This window comes from Pseudochaenichthys georgianus, chromosome 5 (genome assembly GCF_902827115.2).
Source record: "Pseudochaenichthys georgianus chromosome 5, fPseGeo1.2, whole genome shotgun sequence".
Taxonomy (NCBI): domain Eukaryota; kingdom Metazoa; phylum Chordata; class Actinopteri; order Perciformes; family Channichthyidae; genus Pseudochaenichthys; species Pseudochaenichthys georgianus.
This window is the reverse complement of record NC_047507.1, coordinates 1,107,395-1,124,245: the sequence shown is the minus strand read 5'-3', so window position 1 is coordinate 1,124,245 and position 16,851 is coordinate 1,107,395. Positions and strand designations below refer to the sequence as shown.

Below are 16,851 nucleotides of genomic sequence, written 5' to 3'. Positions count from 1 at the left end.
AGTTACTGTATTTTATTAACCATGGCTTCAAGGATAACCCCTCAGATGGAATTATATGAGTGCTCTTAGAGTTTAGTGCTGCTCAGATGATGTGTGTGTCTTCATGTTGGGTGCATACTTCTGAAAGGTGAAGATACTCTTCTCCTTGTCCGTCAGAGGCAGGGCGGTCCGCTTGTACAGAAACGAATGCTGCTTTTTGAAGCCCCTGTAAGAAGCAACAGGACATTGCACATGAAACCTCATGATTTCACTATCTTGTTTTGTTCTTTTGAATAAAAAACATTAAGCGAAACTGACATGTAGTGGTACTTGTTGTGTCTCTCGATGGCGTTGTCTTTGCTGCTGAGCCTGCAGTCCACACAGGGTCCTGGAGCCAGAGCCCCGCTCCTCTTCCTCTCATCTTTACTGTCGTCCAGGTTCCTCGCAGAGAGTTCAGGGGAAGGCTGCAAGACAAAAAACAGCTTTTGGCTAAAAAAAAAACTGGAGGTTGTTAAGGTCAACGGTAACTAGAACCTGGATAAAAACATGCTAACAGACACTGAACTGAGGCAAGCATTATGGACAACAGACAATACATTAGCTATAGCATGTCTATCTTAACAATAAGAGATAATAATAACAAAGAGTGGAGCAGGAGTGAGTCGTAAACCCAGAAATGTACCTGCATTTTACAACTTCTGGTTCCTTCGTCTCTTAAGTGTTTTTTTTTATACATATTTTTAGTTAGTGAACAAAAGCCTAAGAAAATGTTCACGTTACTACAAAATCAAATGAAAAGTAAATACCCAACTCAATGACAAAAATGTGTCATAAAAAAGGTTGTTGCTAAAAAAAATTACGATAATAAACTACTAAACGACATCATGCCAACTCAAGTCCACCGTTAGCTTAGCAGTGATGATGCGCTGCCGTGATGTCGTTTGTTTACAGCCTAAAGTTCGCTTTTTACTTCTGGCTATTGCAGTTACACTTCAAAAATGACAAAGTGTTGTTAATAGGTCCAGATTATCCTGCTGAACATATTCTTCATTATACTCAAATCCAAAGGGGTATCCCATGTTTTGTTGACGGAGCCCTTGCAATGCTTACTTCACGGTCGTCCTACAAAAATACGGCATCACGGCATCACTCTATCAAATGACTGAAACAAAGTGACAGGTTGCTCATAGTTACTCAATGTGATGCTCTCTCGACTCGACAGAGCATCAACGTGAGTTTCAGCTCGTTGTTATGCTTGCTTTTAACCTTATTGTTTTGGTGTATTGTTTTCCCTTTAAAATGCAGCAAGCAGCTGTTTCCAGTGAATAGTCTCTGAAAACCCACCGTGCACTTCCTGTTCAGCAGCAAACGGCAGACAGACGCAGTTAGCTGGGGAACACAGTGGAGCGTGTAGCGGCTAAAGAATCGGACATTTACCAGGAGGAGGAGGAGCAACAAGAAATAGGCTTAATAGGAATGCTATCAGAGTACACGAGACTATATAGAGTTCTGTGCTGCCTTACAGGATAAACAAAGTTCTTATTTTGGCCTAAAATGTATTGGAAAAAATGAAAGCAGTTCTGTGAATGGGGTATGTGAGGTGATTACATTTCATTCAGCTATTTAGCTTTCAATAGTGACAGTGGCTTCAAATTAGCCACATTTTAAGAGCTATATTAATTGTTTTCTTTATATTTAAATGTCTACGTTGCTTTTTGGATGAAGACATGAGATTATTCTTCTTTTCCTTTTCTCTGGGCAATGTTGGATTTCCCCCACATTTCTAGCAGTCTTTCCTCCTAAAGATATATCTTGTTTTAAATGGCATGAAGCTAAGTCATAGTAACAACCTACTGTACCTTCAGCGCCATGCCTTCTTTCCTCAGTGAATACGTATTGGGCTCATCCTTCAGTATTTCCTGAATCCTCTCTGAGTTTCCTCCAATAAGACAGTTGAACTCTGGGATGTGGCTGTTGCATGCTGGGTAGCCGTTGCGTTGAGGAAGCAGTTTCTTCATCCAGCGACAGTACTGAGTCCGAGCCGCCTCCAGCTGCTCCTGATGGAGAGGCTCTCCTGAGGATCCAGAGCAATACAACTCAGCCCATTTTACATGTTTCTCTTTATGTATTATCTTAACTCTATATAGCAAACAGAGGTGGGAAGTAGTGGAGTACACATACTTTGTTACTGTACTTAAGTATGTTTCTGGTATCAGTACTTTACTCCACTACTTATTTTTCTGACGACATTTTACTTTGACTTCTTACATGTTGAACTCAAATACCTGTACTTTCTACTTCTTACATGTTGAACACAAATACCTGTACTTTCTACTTCTTACATGTTGAACTCAAATACCTGTACTTTCTACTTATTACATGTTGAACTCAAATACCTGTACTTTCTACTTCTCACATGTTGAACCCAAATACCTGTACTTTCTACTTCTTACATGTTGAACTCAAATACCTGTACTTTATACTTCTCACATGTTGAACTCAAATACCTGTACTTTCTACTTCTCACATGTTGAACCCAAATACCTGTACTTTCTACTTCTTACATGTTGAACCCAAATACCTGTACTTTCTACTTCTTACATGTTGAACCCAAATACCTGTACTTTCTACTTCTTACATGTTGAACCCAAATACCTGTACTTTCTACTTCTTACATGTTGCACCCAAATACCTGTACTTTCTACTTCTCACATGTTGAACCCAAATACCTGTACTTTCTACTTCTTACATGTTGCACCCAAATACCTGTACTTTCTACTTCTTACATGTTGAACCCAAATACCTGTACTTTCTACTTCTTACATGTTGAACCCAAATACCTGTACTTTCTACTTCTTACATGTTGAACCCAAATACCTGTACTTTCTACTTCTTACATGTTGAACCCAAATACCTGTACTTTCTACTTCTTACATGTTGAACTCAAATACCTGTACTTTCTACTTCTTACATGTTGAACTCAAATACCTGTACTTTCTACTTCTTACATGTTGAACACAAATACCTGTACTTTCTACTTCTTACATGTTGAACCCAAATACCTGTACTTTCTACTTCTTACATGTTGAACCCAAATACCTGTACTTTCTACTTCTTACATGTTGAACCCAAATACCTGTACTTTCTACTTCTTACATGTTGAACCCAAATACCTGTACTTTCTACTTCTTACATGTTGAACCCAAATACCTGTACTTTCTACTTCTTACATGTTGAACTCAAATACCTGTACTTTCTACTTCTTACATGTTGAACTCAAATACCTGTACTTTCTACTTCTTACATGTTGAACACAAATACCTGAACTTTCTACTTCTTACATGTTGAACTCAAATACCTGTACTTTCTACTTCTTACATGTTGAACTCAAATACCTGTACTTTCTACTTCTTACATGTTGAACACAAATACCTGTACTTTCTACTTCTTACATGATGAACACAAATACCTGTACTTTCTACTTCTTACATGTTGAACCCAAATACCTGTACTTTCTACTTCTTACATGTTGAACTCAAATACCTGAACTTTCTACTTCTTACATGTTGAACTCAAATACCTGTACTTTCTACTTCTTACATGTTGAACACAAATACCTGAACTTTCTACTTCTTACATGTTGAACTCAAATACCTGTACTTTCTACTTCTTACATGTTGAACTCAAATACCTGTACTTTCTACTTCTTACATGTTGAACTCAAATACCTGTACTTTCTACTTCTCACATGTTGAACACAAATACCTGTACTTTCTACTTCTTACATGTTGAACCCAAATACCTGAACTTTCTACTTCTTACATGTTGAACTCAAATACCTGTACTTTCTACTTCTTACATGTTGAACTCAAATACCTGTACTTTCTACTTCTTACATGTTGAACTCAAATACCTGTACTTTCTACTTCTCACATGTTGAACTCAAATACCTGTACTTTCTACTTCTTACATGTTGAACTCAAATACCTGTACTTTCTACTTCTCTCATTTCCCAAACAGCTGGTTCCTTTAGTCTGAATGTGTGTTGGTGCGTGATCATTATTCTTCAGAGTCACTGCGTGCCTATTGATTTGAACACGATCCGTGTATCCATCACTTCCTGGTCTTCTCTAAAGAAGAGGGACCAATGGAAACGTTGTCATGTTGCCGTTGTTCAGCATGGAAACATTCATTAGCTAACAATGACATTATTGTTCTATTGATATAAAGGGAGGTGAGGTACTCTTTAAAGCAGCTGCTAGCTATGGGTACTTTTTACTGAAGGACATTTCAAAGCCCATACTTCTTTATTTTTACTTTAGTAAAGAAGTTTAGTCAGTACTTCTACTTTTACCAGAGTATTTTTAAACACGAGTATCTGTACTTCTACTCAAGTAAAGGATGTGTGTACTTTTGCCATCTCTGGTAACAAATCACGTCTGGCTGGCATAGCTTCTCACACTGTACATTACATTTATATTCAATCTAATATTTCATATTCCATTCCTCAACTACTTATGTATATATAATATCCTGCTTTATATGTGTTACTGTACATTTGTAATTCAACATGTATATTTTCTACTTAACTTAATGCTATTTTATTTCTATTGAGATGTTGAAATGTTTGAATGTTTGTGTTTATTTCTAGTCTTTTAATTTTTAGTGTACAATGCCACATACCTTTATGCTGCATGCAATGCAAACATTTCCCAAATTGGAATCAATAAAGTACTTCTTGTCTTATCTTATCTTATCTTAGGTAACTGGTCAATTAAATCGGGAAGACATTGTTATGATTTCTCGGACATTTAAACATTAACATTTCATTTCCTTGCTGATATCTGTTCTCCTGTGCGGCATGGGAGTTTGTTCCTCAGCAGCAAAAATTGACATTGGCTCAAACAGCAGCCATCTGGAGCTGTAATCAAAACGTCTCAATACTGAGGAAAGCACACAGCCCACGGTTGTAGGAAACAATGTAAACTTGGATAGACTGTGGACCTTAATGCATTGATAAATGCTAGTTCCAGTCACTCAGAACCATCGTCTTTTCCCCATGATGTCCACAGTTGTTGCTTAAAAAAGTATTTAAAACCCAAAGGCAAAAACAGTTGAGAGTTTTGGGTTCCTCTCCCAAGACGACAGTAGCATCATTATGTCAAATCAGAATATGTACAAAGTGTATATTTGTCGTAGTAGTAGTCCTCGTGTCCATGTCACCACCAACAAGGATAAACAAAGCTCTGCACAGCAAGCAGTAACAATATTAATTTCAAAAACACTTTATCCATGAGACACCAGCTCTGAAAACTGCCTAATTGAAGTCTTTACCTGAGACTAAAGATACCTATCAGCTCCCCTGTATCAAACGCTCATCAAACAACCATGAACTTTTCTGCTACAAATCAACTCCATAACTCACTACTTTTGATCTTAAAATAAATGCAATCCATTGGGATTTTGAATGCTGGAAGGATCTTTAAAGAAAACCGACCATAACAAAACAGTTAATTGACACAGTGAGGTCTGAGAGGGACATCGAGTTCTGAAAATACAAGAAAGATGTTGAATGTTTGAAACTATTCTTGAATGCTTTATTGTGGTTTCGGATAAATGGCGTACGGATTTCTGTCGGACAAACAGTTGGGATATGTTATTCACTGGTTCCGTTTCCTCTAAATCTCTATCAATAAGTCTTTTCATTTATCTAAGATGAACAAATATGCTGTAAAGGCTTGCTTTAAAGTCGGAGTAGCAAACTATTTGTGTTGTGAGAGTAATAACCACATGGGAGTTACCATAGCAACAGCCTGGGGTAAAGTGGAGCGCTGTTTCTGGCTGTTCTTTTCATACCCTTGTTTCTCTGAGAAGAGAAGGAATACTATTCTAAAAAGGAGCTGGTGTCTCTTCACTTGTACACTTGAGGGGTCAGAGTTCATATGGTGAGGGGTTCCATGAGCGGTATGCGCCGGCCTGTGCCTTTAGCTTGGACTTCTAACAGAACTGCTCGGGTCTTGATAGATTGAGTGGGGAAGTTCATGAGATCTTTCTAGAGGGTTATCAAGAATAACTTTTATCCAATGACCTTCCCCCTCTCTGTCTGTGTCTGTGTCTTCTCTTGTTCCCATTAACCCAGCCAAACCTTTTCTTGTCTTGTATCTATATCTACGCCGGGACCCGGAGTCGAGGCTGATCCTCTTGCTGTAGTCCTGTGTCTTGGATCCTCTATCCCGAGTTCTGGATTAAGTCGTGGACTATATGACGTATCATCAATCATGATCCCAATAGATCATTGGTATTAATGTGGACCGGAGGGAGAGGGTGACGCGCATAAGTTTCACTTTCCTTTTTTATTTAAATTCCAGCTTTGGTCCTGAAGAATATGTTTCTCTGTTGTCCACGTTCATAAAGCAAAGCAGCAGCATCAGAGCACGGTGCAGAGTCTCTAGAGGAGTTTACAGTAGTCCCTCATTCTTATTGAACATCCATGTTGTAGTCCGCTGTATAGAAAACTGTGGTTTCCATGGTTTCCCCACAGCAGCAGACGCACATTCAGGACGTCCGCTGGCGCGTCATAAACACGTCGGATAGTGAAAGTGCAGTTGATTCTCTAAAGCACCGCAGTCTCTTCTCCTCAGTCCTTTTGAATTCTCCTATCCACTATCCCTTAACCCCGTGGCGTTTCACTCAGAGGTCAAGGGATAGGAGATAGGGTTAGAACTTAGGAGCTGATTTTTGGATTATCGGAACGCAACCCAGGAGAACATAGACTGTAGGAGAAGCAAGCCAAGTATCGATCTCTCTTTCGCCCAGCACCCCACGCGAACGGGTGGGGTGACCTGAGGGGGGGGAGCCGCCCAACTTGAACAGTCTCATTTGTATATCATTGCATTATTTTGTTTAATTAAATGCTGTTAACTTGTATAAGCTTCCTTGGACTCTTTTCAGTTTATCCTAGTCTCGGTGTTTAAGAATTCCTAACACTGTATGCCCACAAACTTTACCTCATTGTGTAGAAAATATTATGTAGATAGTTTTCATTCACAACATGCAACATTGAGGCCTGTTCAGCCCAGAAAAAGATGACCAGCTTGTACTTTTAACTCTGGATAATTGTTCTGTTCATTCAGCAGGAGGATAAGCCATGGCCACAGCCTTGTGTTCTGCAATATGTGTCACCTTGTGGCTGTATGTTGAGGTCGATTTGTATGCAGCCTATGATGGGTTTCTCATTGTTTCCTTCCTGAGCCCTCGCTTTGATTCTGACTCTGAATGTACACCCGATGTCTTTTAATGGCTACAATGGAAATATCTCAGTGTGACATCTGGTTAACGGTTGGCCAGTTACTCACAGGAAAGGGAAGAACAAGCCATCATACAGTCCACCACTAAACCACTGTAACACTTTAAGCAGCTAAAAGTGTGTTGTGGTACGTTGATGCAGCACAGCCTACCTGCCAGGTTAATGGACGTCGGGCTGAACACAGGTGGAGGTTTGCTGAGGAGATGGAAGTCCTCACAGCGCCGGCTCCAGCCCCAAACGTCCCTTGAAAGTGTCGGCTTTAATATGTTTGCATGAAGGATGTTCTCCCTCCATGGCTGAAAGCACAGTGACCAGTAGTGTTAGAAAAATGTCCCTCGTCACCGGCTTGAGCTTCAATCTCAGGATCCATGTGTTTCTGATCCTCTCCAGAATGGAAGTAGTCATCACATACAGAGACTAGTTCCTTCACAGTGTCCTTCACATGCTGATACCAAGAGAGGGAGTCACACAGTCACAAGATGGAGGAACAGAAAGCAGTATTCAATGTTTAGTTCAGATTAGCTCCACGTCAGAAATGAGCATGCTTGTCATATGTCTATCTCCATAGAGGCTGAGTCATCATGTTCATCACATAGCTATCATCTGCCTCAAACAGTCCTGATGCTCTTCCAGGTAATCAGGCATCCTGTCATGTTCACAGCTACAGTTGGGATACCTGGAAGAGTACATTCAGTATTTTCCCAACAATTAGTATTGTCAATGAAACCCTATACACTGAATACACTAGCAAGGTTACTATTGGATCATCAAGAAAGTACAGTATGTACCAATCCAAATATTATCCCTGTGATCAGATACATTGGGATGCCAGTAAACTGAAGAGTCCTGTTCCTATGAAGTGGCATCACCTTCCTCAGCTCCTCCACTCGAGCCTCATCTGGGTGTTTGGGATGTCTCGTGGACTTGTCACTGCTCAGACCTTTGAGCCAAAGTGTGGCTGCAGCGGTGGAGTTTGAGTCTTTCTTCAGAGTGACGTCTCCTTGTTCTACTGTGGCACTTTGGTACTGCTGACTGTAGGTGAACCTGCGCCCTGGCACCTGGAGTTATCACCAGAGAAGCACAATACATGAATGAATCAGTATATGATATACACGTTGCATGAGGAAAGCTAAAGGATCAATTGTTGAATGGATAGGAATACAACACTAAACGGAAATACTACGAGATTCTTCATAGCAAACAAGTTCTTATTAATATTTGTACATGTTGCATTATTATTGTGTGGTGATGCAGTTTAAGGCATCATTGTTACACGGCTTGGTTTAATATTCGATGCTGATTGGTCGATTTAGAAAATTCTGGGGTCAGCTCTTTTTCGCCTGTTGCTAGGTAGGACAGACCATCGCTAAGCAGGACACTCTAATAAAGGGAATATGGACAGTCATATAATCCACATAATGAAGTCCTGTCAATTTAACGTCAACAAACATTAGTTTTCCTCCGTCAGAAAATAAAGTGGAATACTTTTCTAATATTGGTTTTTATATTTGTTGAGAGCACAAAATCGAGTCGGACGGACTATTTTTTTCTTAGCAGAAGCAATACGATGAAATGTAAATCAAGGCTGTGAGTCAAATCGTTGGTTTATTCATTAGGTAGCGGTGTAATAAGCGGGATAATGTGCAGCGAGGCGTTCCTTAATGGAAAAAGAATAACGAAACCAAGACACCAAGCTGTACCTGTGCACTTTGTACAGTATCTATAAATCAGTATTGTATCTACATTATTCTCCATTCATCAAACCATAGCCATTTCTTTGCGCAGCAGCTCCTTCTCTAGCTCAGTGGAGTTGTAGGTCTGGATGCTGTAGTTGTGTGTTGGTCTTTCTGCAGACTGATCCATCTGTATCACAGCCGCCTCCTGCTTCTGCAAGCGCTCACTCTCCACCTGCACCTTTTTGATATTGTCCTGGAAAATGATGTAACATAATATGAGTGGCTCTGTTAGGAAGTTAGATTCGACTGAGTTTAGTTTAGGCACCTGAATGAAGTCCTTGGACTGTTGTCTGTCGTGTTTCAATCCCATGAACTCTTTGTTGTACGTGTTGAGCGGCGCGTGTCTTTTGATGCGGGTGACAGGCAGAGAGCTCATGTCCAGCTCATGGTTTGTTTCATCTTTCTGCTCCCAGTACTCCGGATATGTGCCGTATTCCTTTATCATGCCGAGAATCATGTCTGCAGAGGGGAAGAGGTTCCACTGCACCGCGTCTTTCAGCTGCCTTACTTCACAGAGCTGTCTTAATCTGGGCAAAATTATAAAAAACACATATATACATACATCCCAAAATGTTCAGAGATGTTAACAAATACATTTCGTCAATTTATGAAACTTTATCAACCACTATGTAACACTTGAGCTTCTATTGGCTAGCGCTCCAACACACATTTTACATGATAGGCAAAGGGGCGGGACATCTCTAAGCGGTTGACCAATCACAACAGAGCCGACCAGCTAACCAATCAGAGCAGACTGGGCTCTGGTTTCAGACAGAGGGTGAAAAGAGGTGCTGTGGCACAGGCAGTAGGAGAAAAACATTAAAGCATGACACTACTAACTAACATGAACCTGAAAATTAGCAGAATATTGCCTCTTTACATAATGATAATATGCCAGTATTGTAAAGCTTTTTCCATATCTCCCAAGTGGCAAAAACAATGAAATAATGCAGCTTTACACACAACAGCAGCGTTTGCTTTAACATATTATTCAGGATTTTCCGTAAAAAGAGTAAAAAAGGTGAAAAAGGTTATGATACTTTGAAGGTCACCTATCATGCTATTTCTAGGCAATAGTCTCAGATATATAAAAACATATGAAAAACATGTCTATGAAGTGTTTTGCTCAAAATACCAAACAGATCACCCATTCTAGCCATGCCTCATATCCCTCTATTTCACTTCCTGTTTCTAAAGTGCTGATTTGGGTATAAAGCTTTAGGAGGGGTCTGAGCTCACGCGGGACCCGGCAGCTACCGTCTAAACTAGATGCTGCCGTGATGAAACGCCATATCATGGATTATCAAGGATTCTCTCTGAAACAGTCTGGAGCTCAAAGGCTTTCTCTCTTGCCGGTTACACCACAAGGTGAGTTCCTTTCTACTTCCTGCTTCTTCACACACATGCTCTCCAGCACAGGTTAGCTCTGAGTGTTAGCATGCTAATGTAAACACCGACCATATTACGTCCAAAACAGTCGGGCATTGTTTCTGATAGCAGCGTTTCTGATTGGCCCGTGGGTCCACATTTCAGATATGACGTCATATCGGACGCAAATCTGGATCAGCTCCGTTGTTCCCCGTTTTTAGAGATTTGGGTACGGAGGAAAAGAGAGAGGGTTTTATTTTCTGACGCTGCTTGAGTTCCCCGACACACCGGGGACACATGTTGATGGATAAAAGCATTTTGCATGATAGGTCCCCTTTAAGGTAACGTCACTAACCTTAGCAGAGCTTGGAAGCAGGGCTGGGGGAGCATTCCTCTAATGTAGATCATGGGCTGTCTCATGATGCTCTCTAGAGACTTACACAGACTGATAGGACTCAGACCCACGTCCAACGAGTCGTAGATGCGCTTGAAGAAACCCAGGTTTGAGTTGTAGAGGACTATCACCTGATCCTCCTCACTGCCACTTAGCCTGCAAGACATCACACACAGGCTGCAGGATTCTCGCTGGAATCTAAACACCGTACTCAAACCGACAGCACAGCTGAAACGTGTTAGCGGGGGCAAGACAGTGTTCATGTGCTTACTTCATAGGAACAGCCTCCCAGAGTCTCTTCACTGCTTTGTGTTTCAGCCCCTCGAGGACAAAGATCTGCGCCCTCTGATCCGACACGTGGAATCCCGTAACAACATCCAGATCCTCGCTCTCGTCGTTCTTGAAATTCATTATGTAATTCGACAGGGCTTGCTGTGCAGTTTCCAGCGAGCGAGAGCCCAGGTGGAAAGCTGAGGCGTTGATTCGGAGGATTTCCGACCTCAGCTTGGTCATCAAAGAGAAGTTGTTGTAATCAAAGAGATAGACGATGCGCCCAAACGGAGGACCGTCACAAGGTTCAAGGCTGCCGTTCTTAACGCGGACAAGCGGACAAGCTATCTCAACTTCGACTTTGAGGAGGGAATTGGCTTCAAGATAATGGCCTTGTGGCATCGGCTGTTGCTGATCAGCTGTGTTTAGCATCTTCCTGTTCCCTGGAGGGCAGCTTTTGATTTGGAGTTGCATCTTTAGGCTTTTCTTCCCAAGCAGCAGCTCTGAGAAGTTCAAGTTTGCAATACCGTAGGAGTTCATTACGGCCGCCTTTTTCACTTTTCCGATGTCGTTACCTGACCTTGCGCACAACGTTGTTGGAGTTCTTGGGGTTTCTTCCAACTTTCTGTCACGATCATGGACTTCTATGTCCAGAGGCGGACCAGAGAGGAACTCTTTGAGCTCTGTCGGTCTCATCAGGCCCGCCAGGATCACATTCACGTCTCTGAAGAAGATCTTTGTGCCGTGCTCGTGATTCTTTGTCCTGTACATGTTCACGTTGTGGAACTTGTACTGGCAATATACAGGCACACACTTATCCTGGGGAAAGAAAAAGAAACAATGTCTTATGAAACCTCCCTGTTAAAATAAAATAATGCCATAAACACGCATGCACAATACAAGCCGTGTATTCACTGGTAACACAGAAAGCAATGGCACCTGTAGGATGTGGAACGAGACGGGGGATGAAGGCATTGAGGTGGCGGACAGAATAGTGATGACCAGAGGGTTGAGTTCAGCCTTTAGTTCCTCCGACATCAACTCCCTCTCCAGAGAGACGTTGCACATGACCTCAAATACACCCGCTGAACGGACCGGGAAGCGCTCAGTCAACGAGGTTTCACCTGGCAGTCACAAAAGTATCAGCGGATGTTTCTTTAATAATCAACCACTTTGCTCCAGATTTAAGTAGCTCAACACAAGTTGCATCTCCGTGACGTTTGGGAGATATTGAGAATCACCAGAGGATGCATCCCAATCACTTTGACAAACATCTCACTTTGCATCATGTCAGAGGTCCCCATGAGGTTGACATCTGGGACTGTCATGTCCAGTAAAACATGTGTTCTGACCAAAAGGAAATGTTCTCTATTCGAAAAAACGTCAGAATACCGACTGTAATCTCAAATAAAAAAAATCTCTTAAATTCATTTGATAAGACAAGGAATGCTTTCGCAACAGGTCATAACACAAGGTAACAAGGTTCACTCACCTGCTAACAAACTAACAAGTCTGATTTCCATCAAGGCAGTGCCGTTCTTCTTCATCGCTTTAAGATCAAACGCATCCACGGTGGGTTTTTGAAAATCTGTTTTGGTGAGAAGTCAGTGTCTTTTATCAGGGTTATTATAACAAGGCTTACACACACGTATACTAGCAATACATTGAAGTCATTTGACACCAGTGTGTATACTCCAACAAGAGCAGCATTATATGATTCATAATTAACAAGGAGAAAGTTGAAGATATACCTGTTTCTGTTCCAACCTCTGAATTCAACAGTTTATCTCCTCTGTGCTTTTTACACGTGTTCCTCTCACATGAGGATCTCAGTTTGTTAACCAACGCCTTGATACCACCTGAGGATAAAGATATATATTTTTCATAAGGAAATGTATAAAATACAAAGTTATACATTCATACCATATCGGGACATTTGATGCTCACCACCACACATCTCTGAAGCATCGTCGGGCTGATCCTGGGTCCACCGGAACGCCTTCAGCCTCTCGTAGCGGGCCAGACTGCACAGTTTGTCCTTACTGTTCCAGACCTGGAGCTGGATCTTATGAGGAAGCAGACTGATCAGCGTCTCCCTGTCCGCTCTGACCTCAAAGTTCTGGGTCCAACCAACCCAGAGCTGATCTCCTTCATGCCATGTTCTCAGGACCTGGGTCAGAGTAATGGGTTTGGGTTAGAATTGTTGTGAAATGTTTTCTACCATAAAACATTAACATCACATTAACCAAATCGCACTTCGTGGCTTTTTTATATATTTTAAATTGCATTTATTGTATGTACAGTATGTACTGTATATATATATGTGTGTGTGTGTGTGTGTGTGTGTGTGTGTGTGTGTGGTGTGTGTGTGTGTGTGTGTGTGTGTGTGTGTGTGTGTGTGTGTGTGTGTGTGTGTGTGTGTGTGGTGTGTGTGTGTGTGTGTGTGTGTGTGTGTGTGTATATATATGTATGTATGTATGTATGTATGTATATATATATATATATATATATATATGTTCAAAAAACAACATCATGTTTACCTTGAACTCGTCTTCTTTGTACATTTTTGCCACTTGTCCAAACACGACCAGGTCCACCTTGACTGTCTCTGTGTCGCCCGGCAACAGCTTGTATTCAACATGATAGCAGCTCTGGGCTTTAACGCCTTTCACCGAAACAGTGGAGGAATCTTTGGTTTTCTTCTTCGTTTTTTCAAGAGCTTCAGGGACGTCAACATCTTCCTCTGAAAAGGGAACACAAGTCAATAAAAATGTTAAATAATTCTGCAAACTGTTTCCTTAATCAAAGTAGTGATTTCAGCACACTTAACCTACGACTTTTCAATATCTCTGTGAATCTCAATGAAAACCAAAAGACGAGAACTCAGGCAGCACATCTACCTAAAACATATCGATCTTTATTTAACAATGTGTTGTAAATCCCTGCTATTAATCCCCTTTCAGATAACACGTGTCCAAGTGATTACTAAGTGTTTCAATGTAACTCTAAGGGAATCCAATCCAATTCATTTCTATAGCACATTTAAAAACAACAGAGTTGAACAAAGTGCTGTACATCAACAACTGTATAAAAACATAGCATAAAAACAGACAGAACATGAAACACATGTAAAACACGAGACAATGAAACCAGATCAGAAGCCACCGACTGAAAAACTCTCCTATATGACGTAAAAACAATACAAAACACGAGTAAGGTAAAAGATAAACAAATAAAACCCACATTTAACAGCACAAGTGTCGCCTGGTCTGTACAGTAAAAGCCAGGGAAATAAGTGGGTTTTTAAACGAGATTTAAAGACAGGCAGAGTTGGAGCAAGTCTAACCTGGAGGAGTAATTCCTGGAGTACTGCCATTTTTATCGCTATCTCCGACTTTTATTTTTGTACTCTATTTTATATTTTATTTTTTGATTTCTTATTATTATTACAATTATTTGTCTTTTATTATCTCAAAGCGTATCAGTATCCCTTGTTGTGAAGCACTTCGAGATTTATCTTGGCAGATGAGAAGCGCTATATAAATTAAATATATTATTATTATTATTATTAATTTGTTCCATAACTTTGGAGCTGCAACAGCAAAGGCTCTTCACAGTTACCTTTTAGTATCCTGATTAAATCATCCCTTCTGTTACTCCCCACGTCTGTTGAAGCTAATGAAGCTAATGATAAACGTACCTTTGGGGACAGCAAGGACAATATCGACTGTCCATGTGATGTAATTCGAGTTTCCACCTTTGCATGTTGTGATGTCTTCAGTTGACCCGGACAAGTTTTCCAAACCGTGCTCCATGGACAACTTGTCAGTCTCACGGAGGAGAAGGTCTTCCTGTCCTTCATCTGTAGCGTCTCCATCCTCACAGAGAGCCGTCTCTGTAGCGTTATGGCAAAATGGGGAATAATTCTCACAATTTATTTTTATTTGAATAACCACATCATTATCAATGAGGAAATTACAAACTGGAAAACAATAAGTGATTCAGATTATTATATATATTATTATATTTATTATAATGAATTGCTGCTACGTTGACGTGCCTTGCAATTATTTGTTGTCAATAAAACAAGTGAGCGGATTTTGGAATTGTACTAAAATGAGAATATTTTAATAAATTAAGTTTCTCTGAAAACAATGTTTTTCAGTATTAAGAGCCATTAATTAAAACAACGAGTTCTTCACTCGAGAAAAAGTAATCACACAAGTAAAAGTACAGCATCAAGAAAGGTAGGCTACTCAAGTAAAAGTATTTGTGTAAATGTAGTCATTGCAGAGAAATCTCAAACAATATTTGTATATTTGTTAAACATTTTAAAGCAAATGCTCACATTTAAGGAGCTGAAACTGCATCTGAACTCCAATTAATGTTCTCTTAACCCACTCCTGGTTTTAGTTACTTACATATAATGTTGGATGATTTTAATCTTTACCAAATAATCATATTTTAAAAGTGTCTCCTAAGTATTGTGTGTAAAAATCCGAACTAAATCTCTAAATTAAATGTAGTGGATAAAAAAGTAGAACATTGGCTTTCAAAATGTAGCAGAGTAGAATTATAAAGTAGTGTAAAATGAAAATACTAGGGTAAAGTAGAATCACCTCGACATTGTACTTAGTTACTTGACACCACTGGTGGTAATTATTGATAATATTAAAGCAGCACATTTACAGTTGTTTCTCTTGAGTCTCACCTCCCGTGGATCCGGATTGACGTGAAATATAGTAGTTTGTAATTGTTGTAGTACATTTTTTTGTAGTTTTTATAACCGCTGTTCTTGTCTTCACTTTACCTTGTCTTTTTGTTCCCATCGCTGCTAACGAGTTAAACTTAATACAATAACAGCTATTTGAGAGTATAATAAAGTTTCGACCTATCACACAAATGATCTTGAGTGCAACGCGTCGCCTTGACAACAACCGCTGAAGGGACGGACATGATGCGTTTACTGGCCTCACAAACTGTCGGAACTATCGCAATTACGCTACAAATCAAGACAGAAAAACTAATTTTCTTGTGCAGGGTAATTCAAGATGTGTTAGAATTTAACGTCATATAAGAAATATTGTAAAACCAAATTGAGAGCTGTCGAAAAATACAGCATCAAATGAACAATTAAAGCAGACACATTTGGTTGATAACTTTTACGAGGGGGACTTGAGTGCAGCAGTAAACATGCTCAAATTGAAGGGTAACTTTAAACATGTGTTCCGTAAAAATAACTTACCTGTAAAATGTTAACAATAAACTAATATAAGTATCAAAATATATAAAACATTTGTAATACTACTAGTACTTTTGGATTACTTGGATCAAATGGAAAGCAAATAAAAACAAGAGAAAATTCAAATCCATAAAATGTTTTTTTACCAAAATGTATTATCTAGGACAACAATGTATCCTTAAAACAACAAGAAACAGTATATTTTGTTTAAATCTCCTGAAAGTATGTCTAAATAAAACCAAAACGTATTATTATTTTTAAAATGTAGTGTAACAGTCTAAAACTGCTAGTAATCTTATGTTTTAGAAATAATAAAAAACATTTTCATATACCTTTTTTTTAATCTTACAATCAGGGATGCAGCAAGGTGCAAATTGTGCACAAAGCCCTATGAGCCAGTGTAACTCTGGAGTAAAGAGCAGGCAGTTGGAGAAACACTGCATATTAGTCTCTGGGGCATCTTACATCTTAACAAGGTCTAACCGAGTGAATGACACACGTTTACACACCTGGTGGCAATTACACTGCGGCAAACGGCAGTAAGAGAGTTATAGTG

At 39.9% G+C, this 16,851-nt stretch overlaps 1 protein-coding gene across 2 annotated transcripts; it reads right to left on the bottom strand.

Moving 5' to 3' along the window:
* Nucleotides 1-63: 63 nt before the first annotated feature.
* Nucleotides 64-15,950, bottom strand: cfap92 (cilia and flagella associated protein 92 (putative)). 2 transcript variants are annotated; one of them, XM_034083594.2, is made up of 16 exons: nt 15,765-15,950; nt 14,754-14,948; nt 13,594-13,796; nt 13,001-13,223; nt 12,805-12,912; nt 12,546-12,641; nt 11,993-12,177; nt 11,055-11,872; nt 10,745-10,939; nt 9,287-9,548; nt 9,050-9,214; nt 8,155-8,343; nt 7,437-7,581; nt 1,839-2,053; nt 298-443; nt 64-205 (listed from the first exon to the last, which is right to left on the bottom strand). In XM_034083594.2, the coding sequence occupies exons 1-16, from the start codon at nt 15,880-15,882 to the stop codon at nt 73-75; spliced, it is 3,396 nt and encodes a 1,131-aa protein (XP_033939485.1). In that variant the 5' UTR covers nt 15,883-15,950; the 3' UTR covers nt 64-72. The 2 variants fall into 2 exon arrangements, with proteins under 2 accessions (XP_033939485.1, XP_033939486.1); XM_034083595.2 differs by having other exon boundaries at nt 15,864-15,936.
* Between the last annotated feature and the right edge of the window lie 901 nt (nt 15,951-16,851).

Bases quoted from the DNA above. Each gene is read 5' to 3' on its own strand.
- cfap92 (XM_034083594.2), bottom strand. From the start codon at position 15,882: ATGGGAACAAAAAGACAAGGTAAAGTGAAGACAAGAACAGCGGTTATA. The intron at 444-1,838 runs GTACAGTAGGTT...TTTGTCTTGCAG, and splicing joins AAGAAGGCATGGCGCTGAAG to CCTTCCCCTGAACTCTCTGC. The intron at 206-297 runs GTCAGTTTCGCT...TGCTTCTTACAG, and splicing joins CACAACAAGTACCACTACAT to GGGCTTCAAAAAGCAGCATT.